Below are 15,611 nucleotides of genomic sequence, written 5' to 3'. Positions count from 1 at the left end.
GCAACAATCCTTCTCTAGGTCAGAAGCTCGTGGGTTCAAGTCCCACTCCAGCGACTTGAGCACGTAATCCAGGCTGACACTCCCAGTGCAGTACTGAGGGAGTGCTGCACTGTCGGAGGTGCCGTCTTTCGAATGAGTCGTTAAACCGAGGCCCCGTGTCTGCCCCCTTGGTTGGATGTAAAAGACCCCGTAGAAACTATTCGAAGAAGAGCTGGGGACTTCTCAGTGTTACTGCCAACATTTATCCCTCAACCAACGTCACTAAAGACAGATGATCTGGTCATTACCTCATTGCTGTTCGTGGGACCTTGCCATGTGCAAATTGGCTGCCGCATTTCCTACATTACAACAGTGACTACACTTCAAAAGTACTTCATTAGCTGTAAAGCACTTTGGGATGTTCTAAAGTCGTGCTATAGAAATGCAAGTCCTTTCTGCTTTTATATATAAATACATTCAGTTATTTCACTGCAAAGTTCACTTGTATCAAACAGAATAAATGAGGGACAACCCTGGGGTCTAAAATCAGGTAAAGAAACAAACTACAAAATAAGTATTAAAGATTATTTTATTTCCCAAAATAACTAAGATTCTATTGATTACATTTTTTAAAGATAGACATTTAATTATGATGCTATCACAGGTTATATTCTGACCAATCAGACCCACAGTGTGTAACAAGAAACCATCTGATCAAATCAGAAATTTAGTGGCGGAGACACCCGATCAACACTCAGTAGGAAGGGGCACTGACATAAAGTTCAGGTTCTCCAGAGCTGGTGACGAGACTTTCCCGTTCACAATTACCTCACCACGTGCAGAAGTCGGCATGGAGCCAACTAATCTACACAAATGCCGGTTGGGTTGGATGGGTGAGATGGTCCCGTGTCTGTCTCCAGTGGAGTTGCCAACTCCAGATTCTGGGAGCTTTGACCTCATGAATCATGCCTCCGACCGTCCCGCCCCCATCCTCCCACCATTGGTTGACCTGACACCCATCCTCCCGGTGCCCCGCCTTCCTATGCCAATCAGAAAGCCTTCCTTACCTGATTGACAGTCAAGGTTCAGCCAGTCAAACCGCCTGTTTTCCCGTCTCCAATATTTCTAAAACTAATTAAACAAAAATCTTAAAAGAAAATGAAGAAAAAAAACACACAATTTATTTTAATGGCCCTATGATTTTTCTCCCAAGTTTTGCTCACGGGAGAATAATCTTTAATTCCTGAAGACTCCAGGACAATCCTGGAGGGTCAGCAACCCACGTCTGTAGCACCATTGCAAATTGCCAGAGATTACACCAGTATCTTTGCACCATAGTAAGAGATTTTTTTTTTTCTCTAGTGTATAGCGATCCGCTAAATTTTCTTTTCTGAATATGTCTGTTTTCCATGCGGCTGAGGGTTTTTGTGCATTGATCAGTGGGATGGTTAGTTACGGCTCAGTTCTCCTCCCTGAGCTCTCTCACTCGAGACAAGTGTTTACGCAGTCAGTACTGAGCTACGCACTGCGGAGTTTGGGAGGCCAGGTGCGCTGCATCAGCTTAGTTTCAGCTGATTTTACAGGCGCCCCCTGCATTTTTATATATTTCTCCCCTCCGTTTACGACTCTCGTTGCCGTGCGTTGCTACCTGATCGAGAGGACAGACAGACACTGGTCACTGAACGGTGTACAAGTACGGCCTGTCGTCATTGGGACTGGTTTCCTCTTCCCCCCCCCCCCCCACCTCGGTGAGGAACCCATGTCCCCAGCTCAGTTCCACCCTCCCCCTAACAGCATGGGGATTGTAGACATTTTTAACAACAACTTGTATTTATATAGCACCTTTTAACGTCGTAAAATCATCCCCAAGCTGCTTCACAGGAGTGTTACCACAAAATTTGACACTGAGCCACATTAGGAGATATTAGGACAGGTGACCAAAAGCTTGGTCAAAGAGGTAGGTTTTAAGGAGCGTCTTAAAGGAGGTGGAGAGGTTTAGTGAGGGAATTCCGGAGCTTAGGGCCTTGGCAGCTGAAGGCATGATAGACGCACAAGGAGCTGAGGGATAATTGCAAAAGGTAGGGGGAGGCTCCTTATTAATTTGTCTTTTTTCTCTCAGTCCCAAACGTCCGGGGACACAAGGCTCCAAACTCTGCTACGTGTTCCGGTCGTCTTGTTTTTTTTCAGACACACTGCGACAACACGAACCCTCTGGACAAAAGAGCTTCTCAGATGGTTTATAACTGCAGCCCCTGCAGAAAACTATCCCAACAGCTGATCAACCGGGGGTGGGGGGGGAGCAGCTGATCAACTGGGGAGGGGGGGGGGAAGTCATCTGATCAGCCGGGTAATGATTCCTTTCATCTCTGGAGGTTGGGTTTTAGTGAGTCAGGAACCTGCTGCCGACCTCCAGCTCCGGCTCACCCTCAGGCCAAACTTCTTGTTTTGTTTATTTGAGACACACAGGCTGCTCAAGGAAGGTGATAGTTTAATGTAAGTGCAGGATTCACTGTCTTCCTCCCCCCGCCCCCCCCCCCCCAACCCGAATGGAGGAATAGTACAGAGTCCTTAAGGATTTCCGATCAAGAGGGAGAGGGGACCCGAGGGAGGAGTCCTCAGGGATCCTGATCCAGAGCTGTCAGTAACTCCGCTCCCTGTAGGAGACGACATCTGCCCTGTAAAGGGGCGTTAACTTCACAGTCGTAACGAGTCAGCTCCGGGGGTCCGAGCCCCTCCGTCCCGAGCAGTCGCCTGGTCAGTGCTGTAGAGAGGACAGAACGTTAGAATGAATGAAATGGACGTTCTCAGAACCTGTACTTATTTTGTTGTTTTAAGTGTCAGCCGTTGCTCGGTGGGCAGCTCTCACGCCTCTGAGTCAGCTCGTGGGTTCAAGTCCCCACTCCAGAGACTTGAGCCCATAATCCAGGCTGACGCTCCCAGTGCAGTACTGAGGGAGTGCTGCACTGTCGGAGGTGCTGTCTTTCGGATGAGATATTAAACTGAGGCCCCGTCTGCCCTCTCAGCTGGACATAAAACATCCCACAGCACTATTTCGAGGAAGGTGATAGTTTAATGTAAGTGCAGGATTCACTGTCTTCCTCCCCCTCCCCCGCCCCCCCCCCCCTCAACCCGAATGGAGGAATAGTACAGAGTCCTTAAGGATTTCCGATCAAGAGGGAGAGGGGACCCGAGGGAGGAGTCCTCAGGTATCCTGATCCAGAGCTGTCAGTAACTCCGCTCCCTGTAGGAGACGACATCTGCCCTGTAAAGGGCAGGGGAGTTCTCCCCGGTGTCCTGGGGCCAATATTTATCCCTCAACCAACATCACCAAAACAGATTATCTGGTCATTATCACATTACTGTTCGTGGGATCTTGCTGTGCGCAAATTGGCTGCCGCGTTTCCTACATTACAACAGTGACTACACTTCAATAAGTACTTTAATTGGCCATAAAGCTCTTTGGGATATTTTGAGGTTGTGAAAGGTGCTATATAAATGCAAGTTCTTTCTTTATAGTGCCTTATGATGTTGAAATGCCTGACACACAATGAGAGCAACAACTCTCATTATGTGGATATCAAATTTCATAGAATCATAGAAAGGTTACAGCACGGAAGGAGGCCATTCAACCCATCGAGTCTCCGCCGGCTCTATGCAACAGCAATCCAGCTAGTCCCACTCCCTCGCCCTTTCCCCGTAGCCCTGCAAATTTTTTCCTTTCAAGTACTTATCCCGTTCCCTTTTGAAGGCCATGATTGAATCTGCCTCCACCACCCCCTCGGGCAGTGCATTCCAGATCCTAACCACTCGCTGCGTAAAAAAGCTTTTCCTCATGTCACCTTTGGTTCTTTTGCCAATCACCTTAAATTTATGCCCTCAGATTCTTGTCCCTTCCACCAATGGGAACAGTTTCTCTCTATCTATTCTGTCTAGACCCTTCATGATTTTGAACACCTCTATCAAATCTCCTCTCAACCTTCTCTGTTCCAAGGAGAACAACCCCAGCTTCTCCAGTCTATCCGCATAACTAAAGTCCCTCATCCCTGGAATCATTCTAGTAAATCTCTTCTGCACCCTCTCTAAGGCCTTCACATCTTTCCTAAAGTGCCGTGTCCAGAACTGGACACAATACTCCAGCTGTGGTCGAACCAGTGTTTTATCAAGCTTCATCATGACTTCCTTACTTTTGTACTCTATTCCTCTGTTTATAAAGCCCAGGATCTCGTATGCTTTTTTAACCACTTTATCAACCTGCCCTACCATCTTCAATGATTTGTGCACATATACCCCCATCTTGGAGGAGTTCGTCCTGAGTGTCTCAGAGACCAGGCAAAATCAGCCCTGAGTGCCCCCTCCCACTCACTAGCCTATGGCTGCTGTTAGAATGTCTGGATTGACATCGGCTGAGGAGAGAATTGGGCTTGTGTGTGATGCCTTCCATAGTCAAATAACCTGCCAATATGAACATAAGACCAGCACCGTGAACTGTACTCCAGCAAGATCAGCACTTTCGGTGGGGAGAAGAGAGCAATTGCATTTTTTATTTGTTTCTGACAAGGCTGCATTTTTGCCTCGAGAGTATTAAAAGTCAACCCCATAGTGTGGGACTGAGTCACGTGTAGGCCACACCGGTTAAGGGTGACAGGTTTCCTCTCTTAGGTCCCGTGCTCATTTCCTGCTGCTGATTCACAAATAACCAGATTTGGTGAACTCGGTTTCACCACTTGCCCTGGTGGAATTTGAATTCATGGACCTGTGGGTTCCAGCCCAGTACCATAACCACTAGGCTACTGTTCCCTTTCTGTGGTAAACTGCACTGGAATAGCACTAACAAGCAAAGTTGCTCCTGGCAGGGAAACTAAGCAAAACCAGGAGTCCTGGAAATCTGAAATGAAAGAAAAATAGAAAGCGATCTTACTCATTGGGGTAGCTGAAGCAAGAAGTTTTGGCTCCAGACTGGTTTTGTTATTCTCGATGTTTTTCAGTCGCTTTGCTGTGACTCGGACCATATCTGCAACACTTGAAACGTCCAAGAGAGAATCCTGCATAGCAAATTAAATCAAAACATGTAACAACTGACTCCAAATAAATAACAGCCACTCAACCAGCTACCCAACCAGCCAACCAACAAATCAACCAGCTACCTAACCAGCTAACTAACAAATCAACCAGCTACCCAACCAGCCAACGAACAAATCAACCAGCTACCCAACCAAACAAATAACAAATCAACCAACTAACTAACAAATCAACCAGATACCCAACCAGCTAACTAAAAAATCAACCAGCTACCCAACTAACTAACAAATCAACCAGCTACCCAACCAAACAAATAACAAATCAACCAACTAACTAACAAATCAACCAGCTACCCAACCAGCTAACTAACAAATCAACCAGCTACCCAACCAACTAACAAATCAACCAGATACCCTACCAGCCAACTAACAAATCAACCAGCTACCCAACCAAACAAATAACAAATCAACCAACTAACTAACAAATCAACCAGATACCCTACCAGCTAACTAAAAAATCAACCAGCTACCCAACCAATTAACTAACAAATCAACCAGCTACCCAACCAGCCAACCGACAAATCAACCAGCCCCTCAAACCCCAGCCAACTAACTAGCCAACCATCTAACCAACAAACTAACCAGCTACCCAACCAGCCCACCAATAAGCCAAGTACCCACCAACCTGCTAGCCATCTGACCAACCTGCCAACCCACCAGCCAGGAAACTATTCACTGCACCATTCCTTGACCAACCTGCCAGCCAACCATTCAACCCACCAGCCAACTAACTAGGCACCCAAATAACCAGTCATTCAGCCAGCCAGGTAACTAATCAACCAGCCGGCCACTTGTTCAATTCTTCAGTCTTCTGACCAGCGAACCCATGAACCAGCCTGTCGGTCAACTAATCAACTTGCCACCAACTGACTAAACAACGAGCTGACTAACTAGCCAGGCAAACAAGCAGACCAGCACCCCCGCCATCCGACTAGTCACCTGCCCAGCCAACAGATGATTCTGAGTGTGTTGATAATTCGGTCGTACCAGTAAGTTCTTGTTCTCTGAACAGTGTTTGCGTTTCAGGTTACGAAGGGCCAACATCTGGGGGCTTAGTTCGTGCTGGTCCAGTATCCTGCAGGAGCAAGGGAATCGATAAATTTACATTCGGGGCAGTGGTGACTCCACCAAGCGTACACTCAGCCGACTACAATCGGCGTTGGATATTTTCAGGCAGTACTGTGACTTAATATTTCTCTCATTGTCCCCCCAAAAAAAAATCAACAATGTTTTTTAACAGGCCTTTCTGTGCACCAACATTGGATATTGAAGCAAATTTCAGGAAAAAAGAGCATGCGGTATTCAAAGAGTTAACCTGGTTGTGTACTGGAGCCTGAGTGCCCCCTGGAGGCGCTTAGTAACAATGTGATATCACCAGGAGGGGGCGACTTGGTGCAGCTCCTCGCTATTAGAATTGCTGCTCCATTCATACTCCAATTAGGTCTGTTCTTCCCCAACTCTCATCCCTCCATCCCTAGAGGCACTGACTCGTGCTGGGGTACAGTTCCATGGGGCACTGACTCGTGCCGGGGCACTGACTCGTGCCGGGGCACAGTTCCATGGGGCACTGACTCGTGCTGGGGTACAGTTCCATGGGGCACTGACTCGTGCTGGGGTACAGTTCCATGGGGCACTGACTCGTGCTGGGGTACAGTTCCATGGGGCACTGACTCGTGCTGGGGTACAGTTCCATGGGGCACTGACTCGTGCTGGGGTACAGTTCCATGGGGCACTGACTCGTGCTGGGGCACAGTTCCATGGGGCACTGACTCGTGCTGGGGCACAGTTCCATGGGGCACTGACTCGTGCTGGGGTACAGTTCCATGGGGCACTGACTCGTGCTGGGGCACAGTTCCATGGGGCACTGACTCGTGCTGGGGCACAGTTCCATGGGGCACTGACTCGTGCTGGGGTACAGTTCCATGGGGCACTGACTCGTGCTGGGGTACAGTTCCATGGGGCACTGACTCGTGCTGGGGTACAGTTCCATGGGGCACTGACACATGCTGGGGTACAGTTCCATGGGGCACTGACTCGTGCTGGGGTACAGTTCCTTGGTGTACTGACTCGTGCTGGGGTACAGTTCCATGGGGCACTGACTCGTGCTGGGGGACAGTTCCAGGGGCACTGACTCGTGCTGGGGTACAGTTCCTTGGTGTACTGACTCGTTCTGGGGTACAGTTCCATGGGGCACTGCCCAAAACATATTCTCTATGTCAACCCCATCAAACCCTTTCATAATTTTAAAGACCTCTATCAGGTCACCCCTCAGCCTTCTTTTTTCTAGGGAAAAGAGCCCCAGCCTGTTCAGTCTTTCCTGATAAGTTCTGGTATCACCCTTGTGAATCTTTCTTTGCACCTTCTCCAGTGCCTCTATATCCTTTATATAACAGGAGACCAGAACTGTGCACAGTCCTCTAAGGTTTGTAACGCCCGTGTAAAATGAAGTGAAATCAGTACCTCTTTTTGGACGGCGAGTGCTGGCTGGGTTCTACTGGCGTTGAGATCTCAGCCCCTCCAGTGTCCAGTCGGTCATTGGACTCGAGCCCCACTCCAGCCTTTAAAGGTGCTGCGTCCTGGCCAGTACTGGCTGCTGACTTGCTGTTTCGGACTCCAGTCTCAGGAGGATCGACCTTGTTCTGGGGCTGGAATAAAGCCAGGAGGACATTCTCCACGGCGACAGTGAATGCCGGCCCGCCAAAAGCTATCGGCTCGTTGATGGGGCTCATCGCCCGACTCGTGGTCAGGTCGGTTGTACTGCTGCAACGTGCCAAGGTGGCAGGGTTTGCCAGGGGCTGCGATGCGAGGCGGATGTTGGTCATGCTGCCACAGCGGATGTGGCTCTGGGCACCGGCCGGCTCCTTCGGGCGGGCATCGTGGAAACTGGCGGATCGGGGGCGTACGCTGGCACGGTCTGCGGTCTCGGGCTCACTGAGCGACAGGGGCAGACTGGGAGGGTCAGCCCGTGTAGGGGGCAGGGCATTGGGAGCGGTGTCTGGCTGCTCGTCAGTACCAGCCTGTGAGTCCGTTCCTTCAGGCAACGCCTCAAAGCTGCTCAGCTGAAAGTCCTCTTCCATTGAGATGTACGGCGCTAACATCTCCAGATCCAGCTCCACAGATTCCTGCAAACACCAACCGCAAATCAGCCATCGCCTCTTAATAACCATTGATTTTCTCCAATTCCTCCTCTGTCCCGCCCACCATTCCTTCATCTGTGAACCTATTTGACCTTAGGCTGAGATTCGAACCCAATCTCCGCTCCATCACCGTCTGTTTCTACCTCCGTAACATCGCCCGTCTCCGCCCCTCCTCAGCTCATCTGCTGCTGAAACCCTCACCTGTGCCTTTGTTACCTCCAGACTCGGCTGTTCCAATGCTCTCATAGGAACATAGGAACAGGAGTAGGCCATTCAGCCCCTCGAGCCCGCTCCGCCATTTGATAAGATCATGGCTGATCTGTGATCTAACTCCATATACCTGCCTTTGGCCCATATCCCTTAATACCTTTGGTTGCCACAAAGCTATCTATCTCAGATTTAAATTTAGCAATTGAGCTAGTATCAATTGCCGTTTGTGGAAGAGAGTTCCAAACTTCTACCACCCTTTGTGTGTAGAAATGTTTTCTAATCTCGCTCCTGAAAGGTCTGGCTCTAATTTTTAGACTGTGCCCCCTACTCCTAAAATCCCCAACCAGCGGAAATAGTTTCTCTCTATCCACCCTATCTGTTCCCCGTAATATCTTATAAACTTCGATCAGATCACCCCTTAACCTTCGAAACTCTAGAGAATACAACCCCAATTTGTGTAATCTCTCCTTGTAACTTAACCCTTGAAGTCCGGGTATCATTCTAGTAAACCTACGCTGCACTCCCTCCAAGGCCAATGTGTCCTTCCGAAGGTGCGGTGCCCAGAACTGCTCACAGTACTCCAGGTGCGGTCTAACCAGGGTTTTGTCTAGCTGCAGCATAACTTCTGCCCCCTTGTACTCCAGCCCTCTAGATATAAAGGCCAGCATTCCATTAGCCTTCTTGATTATTTTCTGCACCTGTTCATGACACTTCAATGATCTATGTACCTGAACCCCTAAGTCCCTTTGGACATCCACTGTTCTTAACTTTTTACCATTTCCTGGGTGGCCTCCCATCTTCCACCCTCCTAAAACTTGAGCTCATCCATAACTCTGCTGCCCGTATCCTAACTCACACCAAGTCCCATTCACCCATCACCCCCTTGTGCTCGCTGAACTACATTGGCTCCCGGTCCGGCAATGCCTTGATTTTGAAATTCTCATCCTTGTTTTCAAATCCCTCCATGGCCTCACCCCTCCCTATGACAGTAACCTTCTCCAGCCCTATAACCCTCCAAGATCTCTGCGCTGCTCCATTTCAGGCCTCTTGTGCATCCCTGATTTTAATCGCTGCACCATTGGCGGCCGTGCCTTCAGCTGCCTTAGCCCTAAGTTCTGGAATTCCCTCCTCTACCTCACTGGGAGTCAGTTCCTCTCCGCCTCTCTACCCCTCTCTCCTCTTTGACCAAGCCTTTGGTCATCTGTCCTAATATCTCCTTATGTGGCTCGTGCCAAATCATTCACGGAGCCATTCACTGGTGCGGGGGCTTCTGCACACCTGAGTTATCCTGAGACCTCGCGCGTTCAGAGATATGCAATGCAGAGCAGAAGAATCAGAGAGGTTAACACAGAAGGACAGAGACTCACCCGGCTAGTGTCAGTCTGCTGAGTTTCGCCATCGATTGCAAGCAGCTTCTGCACAACTTCCTGATCGAACCAGATACTCTCAATACCACAATTCTGGAAAAGGGAAAAAAATCAAACATCAATAGACCGGAAACCCAGCAAAACATTTCCCCAACTCCTCCATCAACCTCAACTCCTCCATCAACCTCAACTCCTCCATCAACCTCAGCTCCTCCCTCGACCCCCAGCTCCTCCATCGACCCCCCGCTCCTCCCTCGACCCCCAACTCCTCCATCGATCCCCAACTCCTCCATCGATCCCCAACTCCTCCATCGATCCCCAACTCCTCCATCAACCTCAGCTCCTCCATCGATTCCCCGCTCCTCCATCGACCCCCAGCTCCTCCATCGACCCCCAGCTCCTCCATCGACCCCCAACTCCTCCATCGATCCCCAACTCCTCCATCGATCCCCAACTCCTCCATCGATCCCCAACTCCTCCATCAACCTCAGCTCCTCCATCGATTCCCCGCTCCTCCATCGACCCCCAGCTCCTCCATCGACCCCCAACTCCTCCATCGATCCCCAACTCCTCCATCGATCCCCAACTCCTCCATCGATTCCCCAACTCCTCCATCGACCCCCAACTCCTCCATCGACCCCCAACTCCTCCATCGATCCCCAACTCCTCCATCGACCCCCCGCTCCTCCATCGACCCCCAACTCCTCCATCGATCCCCAACTCCTCCATCGACCCCCCGCTCCTCCATCGACCCCCAGCACCTCCATCGACCCCCAACTCCTCCATCGACCCCCCGCTCCTCCATCGATCCCCAACTCCTCCATCGACCCCCCGCTCCTCCATCGACCCCCAGCTCCTCCATCGATCCCCCCGCTCCTCCATCGACCCCCCGCTCCTCCATCGACCCCCCGCTCCTCCATCGACCCCCAGCTCCTCCATCGATCCCCAACTCCTCCATCGACCCCCCGCTCCTCCATCGATCCCCAACTCCTCCATCGATCCCCCCGCTCCTCCATCGACCCCCAGCTCCTCCATCGACCCCCAGCTCCTCCATCGATCCCCAACTCCTCCATCGACCCCCAACTCCTCCATCGAACCCCAGCTCCTCCATCGACCCCCAGCTCCTCCATCGATCCCCAACTCCTCCATCGACCCCCAACTCCTCCATCGAACCCCAGCTCCTCCATCGACCCCCAGCTCCTCCATCGACCCCCAACTCCTCCATCGATCCCCAACTCCTCCATCGATCCCCAACTCCTCCATCGACCCCCAGCTCCTCCATCATTTCCCCAACTCCTCCATCGATCCCCAACTCCTCCATCGATCCCCAACTCCTCCATCGAACCCCAGCTCCTCCATCATTTCCCCAGATCCTCCATCAGCCTCAATCCACCAACACCCGCCTCATCGCCCATCCCTCCCCTCTTCTGAAAGTACATTCCCCTGTGGAGCTGGTAGTTGGGCCCTGCCAATGCACCTGTGTAATAACCTCTCTCTCAACTATGGTCAGTGCTTCTCTGAACTTTCACTCTCTAGTTCCTTGTACGTTTCAAATAATCCAGGTTACGCACTCCCCTCGAATCCTCACTGTTGAAATCAGGACCTCAGTGAGAGTCGGCACCTTCAGGAACTGTATCCCAGTGAGAGTCAGCACCTTCAGGAACTGTATCCCAGTGAGAGTCAGCACCTTCAGGAACTGTATCCCAGTGAGAGTCAGAACCTTCAGGAACTGTATCCCAGTGAGAGTCAGCACCTTCAGGAACTGTATCCCAGTGAGAGTCAGCACCTTCAGGAACTGTATCCCAGTGAGAGTCAGCACCTTCAGGAACTGTATCCCAGTGAGAGACAGAACCTTCAGGAACTGTATCCCAGTGAGAGTCAGCACCTTCAGGAACTGTATCCCAGTGAGAGTCAGCACCTTCAGGAACTGTATCCCAGTGAGAGTCAGCACCTTCTGGAGAGTTGGGGAGAAAACTGGAAAAAGTAAGAACATTGTTCAGTGGAGACAGGAGCTCAAACATGTCAGCTCCTGAGGAGAACGGTCGTTCCTGGTTCCAGTGTTGTACACTCACAACTTCACGACACACTCCCAACTGCAGGACACTCTCACAGTTTCACAACACACACTCAGCCTCACGACACACTCACAAGAACAAGCGTACACCACTCCTACAACATAGCATCATCACCCCAAAAAGCGAATTCTGCCCCCCCACCCCCCGGCCTCCGAACGACTCTGCACTTACCTGCTCAGAACTGTCACGGCCCTCCGGGGTCACGTGACATGGTGTTATGGCTTCCTCGCTGTCTGGCTCCGGTGTCTTGTTTGGTGGGACTGGCCGCTGACCTTGTTGCCTGTTGGACCCCAGCTCTGCCTGACGGTCAAAGATGGGTGACAGAAGCTTGCAGAGCGCGGGGCTGCAGAATTCCTCGGGTGACTGGAGCACCTTGCTGTCTTCAGTGAGTGTTTTGGTGAAGTGAAATGCTTTCGAATCCAGCCGCTCTGGACACACAAAGAAAGTGTATTTAGTGAAGAGGACGTGGAGCTGTATCAAGCTGTCCAGATACATGGCTCAGTGGGTAGCACTCTTGCTTCTGCGTCACAAGGTCGTGGGTTCAAGTCCCACTGCAGCGATTTGAATATAAAATCCAGGCTGATACTCCCAATGCAGTACTGAAGGAGTGCTGCACTGTTGGAGGAGCCGTCTTTCAGATGAGACGTTAAATTGAGGCCTCGTCAGCCCTCAGGTGGATGTAAAAGATCACACGGCACTATTTTGATGAAGGGCAGGGCAGTTCTCCCCGGTGTCCTAGCAAATATTAACCAACATCACTTAAAAAAACAGATTATCTGGTCATTTATCACATTGCTGTTTGTGGGATCTTGCTGTGCACAAATTGACGGCCGCATTTCCTACATTGCAACAGTGACTACACTTCAAAAAAAGTACTTAATTGGCTGTGAAGCACTTTGGGAGGTCCTGAAATTGGCAAAGGCGCTGTAGAAATGCAATTTCTTTCTTCTTAAAGGCACTGAAAATAATTACCAGTAAATAAACTTTGTGCCTGACTCAGAGCTCCTTGTCTGTACCCATTCCTCCCATGTAATAAATCTCTCTCCTGTTTTACCCTTTGTCCTTGTGCCCTGTGGGTCCCTGTCCCTGTGGGTCCCTGTCCCTGTGGGTCCCTGTGCCCATGTCCCTGCGGGTCTCTGTGCCCATGTCCCTGTGGGTCCCTGTCCCTGTGGCTCCCTGTGCCCATGTCCCTGTGGGTCCCTGTCCCTGTGGGTCCCTGTCCCTGTGGGTCTCTGTGCCCATGTCCCTGTGGGACCCTGTCCCTGTGGGTCCTTGTGCCCATGTCCCTGTGGGTCCCTATGCCAATGTCCCTGTGGGTGCCTGTCCCTGTGGGTCCGTGTGCCCGAGTCCCTGTGGGTCCCTGTCCCTGTGGGTCCATGTGCCCATGTCCTGTGGGTCCCTATGCCAATGTCCCTGTGGGTCCCTGTCCCTGTGGGTCCATGTGCCCATGTCCCTGTGGGTCCATGTGCCCGAGTCCCTGTGGGTCCCTGTCCCTGTGGGTCCATGTGCCCGAGTCCCTGTGGGTCCCTGTCCCTGTGGGTCCCGGTGCCCATGTCCCTGTGGGTCCATGTGTCCATGTCCCTGTGGGTCCATGTGTCCATGTCCCTGTGGGTCCATGTGCCCAAGTCCCTGTGGGTCCCTGTCCCTGTGGGTCCATGTGCCCGAGTCCCTGTGGGTCCCTGTCCCTGTGGGTCCCGGTGCCCGTGTCCCTGTGGGTCCATGTGTCCATGTCCCTGTGGGTCCATGTGTCCATGTCCCTGTGGGTCCCTGTCCCCGTGGGTCCATGTGCCCGAGTCCCTGTGGGTCCCTGTCCCTGTGGGTCCATGTGCCTGAGTCCCTGTGGGTCCATGTGTCCATGTCCCTGTGGGTCCATGTGCCCGAGTCCCTGTGGGTCCCTGTCCCTGTGGGTCCATGTGCCCGAGTCCCTGTGGGTCCATGTGCCCGAGTCCCTGTGGGTCCATGTGTCCATGTCCCTGTGGGTCCCGGTGCCTGTTTCCCTGTGGGTCCATGTGTCCATGTCCATGTGGGTCCCTGTCCCTGTGGGTCCCGGTGCCCGTTTCCCTGTGGGTCCATGTGTCCATGTCCCTGTGGGTCCCTGTCCCTGTGGGTCCATGTCCCTGTGGGTCCTGGTGCCCGAGTCCCTGTGGGTCCATGTGCCCGTGTCCCTGTGGGTCCTGGTGCCCGAGTCCCTGTGGGTCCATGTCCCTGTGGGTCCTGGTGCCCATGTCCCTGTGGGTCCATGTCCCTGTGGGTCCTGGTGCCCGAGTCCCTGTGGGTCCATGTGCCCGTGTCCCTGTGGGTCCTGGTGCCCGAGTCCCTGTGGGTCCATGTGCCCGTGTCCCTATGCTCATGTCCCTGTGGGTCCCTGTCCCTGTGGGTCCCGGTGCCCGTGTCCCTGTGCCTATGTCCCTGTGGGTACCTGTGAAGTCCAGGGGTACGATGATATCTCCAGGGTTTGGAGCCAGCCCCACCAGCGTCTCTGGATTCTCCAGGCCTGGCTCGGCATCAATGACAGGGTCCCGGAGCCTCTGAGTCTGTTCCAAGGAGAAGACGACCGTCTCCTCTATTACTGCACTGCAAGGAGAACACAGAGGGGCAGTTAAACATCAGGGGCAGAGCAGTCATCAATGGACACGTAACCTTAAGGAGAGACGTTACCACAGCATCGCATCCCACCACTGTGAGACGTGATTGGAGGAGCAATTATATCATCTGGTATGGATCAGTCTCCTCGTCTTCCAAACTCCTAAATCCCCCATCTGACACACACACACCTCCCTCCATCCTCACTGTGTTGAAATACCGGGGCTAAAAGGGTTAAATTATGAGGACAGGTTGCACAGACTAGGCTTGTATTCCCATCCTCCACTCTCCGTAAACTTGAGCTCATCCAAAACCCTGCTGCCCGTACCCTAACTCGCACCAAGTCCCGTTCACCCATCACCCCCTGTGCTCGCTGACCTACATTGGCTCCCGGCCCAGCAACACCTCCATTATAAAAATTCTCTTATCTTAAAATCTCTCCATGGCCTCGCCCCTCCCTATCTCTGTAACCTCCTCCAGCCCTACAACCCCCCGAGATCTCTGCGCTCCTCCAATTCTAGCCTGATTCTCTTCGTTCCACCATTGGCGGCCGTGCCTTCAGCTGCCTGGGCCCTAAGCTCTGGAATTCCTTCCCTAAACCTCTCCGCCTGTCTCTCCTCCTTTAAGACGCTCCTTAAAACCTACCTCTTTGACCAAGCTTTTGGTCACCTGTCCTAATATCTCCTCATGGGGCTCGGTATCAAATTTTGTCTGATAATCGCTCCTGTGAAGAGCCTTTGAACGTTTTACTACATTAAAGGCGCTATATAAATGCAAGTTGCAAATGATGCCCTGACCACACAAGACATAATCCCGCCCACATTCCCCAAGCTTTGTTCCCCGTGTTCTCTTTCCCCTTTCGCCCCACCCATCGCCCTCAGGGTCCTTGTCCAAGGGGCTATTCTTTGCGTGTGAAGAGATGGTGATAACTTGCCTGAGCACGGAGTTGATGCAGACGATCGACTGGGGCTGTGATTTCTTGGTGCTGTAGATCGTGGTGGCTTGTGTCTCCAGCCAGACATACCCGCCGTTCTTGGCGAGAAATCGGTACTGACCAGAAATGACCTGTCCCTTACTGAGCACTGCGAGGAAGAAAGGAGAGGTTACGGTCAGTCTGCTGAAATAACCAAGACAGTCAGCCCTGCGGGCAGCGTCGCTCCAAGAGGGAGCGTCACTTTGCGG

At 52.0% G+C, this 15,611-nt stretch overlaps 1 protein-coding gene across 1 annotated transcript in view; it reads right to left on the bottom strand.

Annotated features, from left to right (window-relative positions):
• Positions 1-550: 550 nt before the first annotated feature.
• LOC137305991 (hypoxia-inducible factor 1-alpha-like) overlaps positions 551-15,611 on the bottom strand; it is a 28,005-nt gene continuing 12,944 nt past the window's right edge. Inside the window, exons 7-14 of the mRNA XM_067974988.1 lie at positions 15,364-15,511; positions 14,266-14,420; positions 12,018-12,274; positions 9,772-9,864; positions 7,518-8,179; positions 6,045-6,132; positions 4,898-5,021; positions 551-2,740 (exon numbers count right to left, since the gene is read on the bottom strand). Coding sequence (XP_067831089.1) covers positions 2,595-2,740; positions 4,898-5,021; positions 6,045-6,132; positions 7,518-8,179; positions 9,772-9,864; positions 12,018-12,274; positions 14,266-14,420; positions 15,364-15,511 — 1,673 coding nt within the window. The 3' untranslated portion in view covers positions 551-2,594. The remainder of the gene's footprint in view (positions 2,741-4,897; positions 5,022-6,044; positions 6,133-7,517; positions 8,180-9,771; positions 9,865-12,017; positions 12,275-14,265; positions 14,421-15,363; positions 15,512-15,611) is intronic.

Source organism: Heptranchias perlo, chromosome 41, assembly GCF_035084215.1.
Source record: "Heptranchias perlo isolate sHepPer1 chromosome 41, sHepPer1.hap1, whole genome shotgun sequence".
NCBI classification, from domain to species: domain Eukaryota; kingdom Metazoa; phylum Chordata; class Chondrichthyes; order Hexanchiformes; family Hexanchidae; genus Heptranchias; species Heptranchias perlo.
The sequence above is the reverse complement of the archived record's forward strand: the minus strand, read 5'-3'. Positions and strand labels throughout refer to the sequence as shown.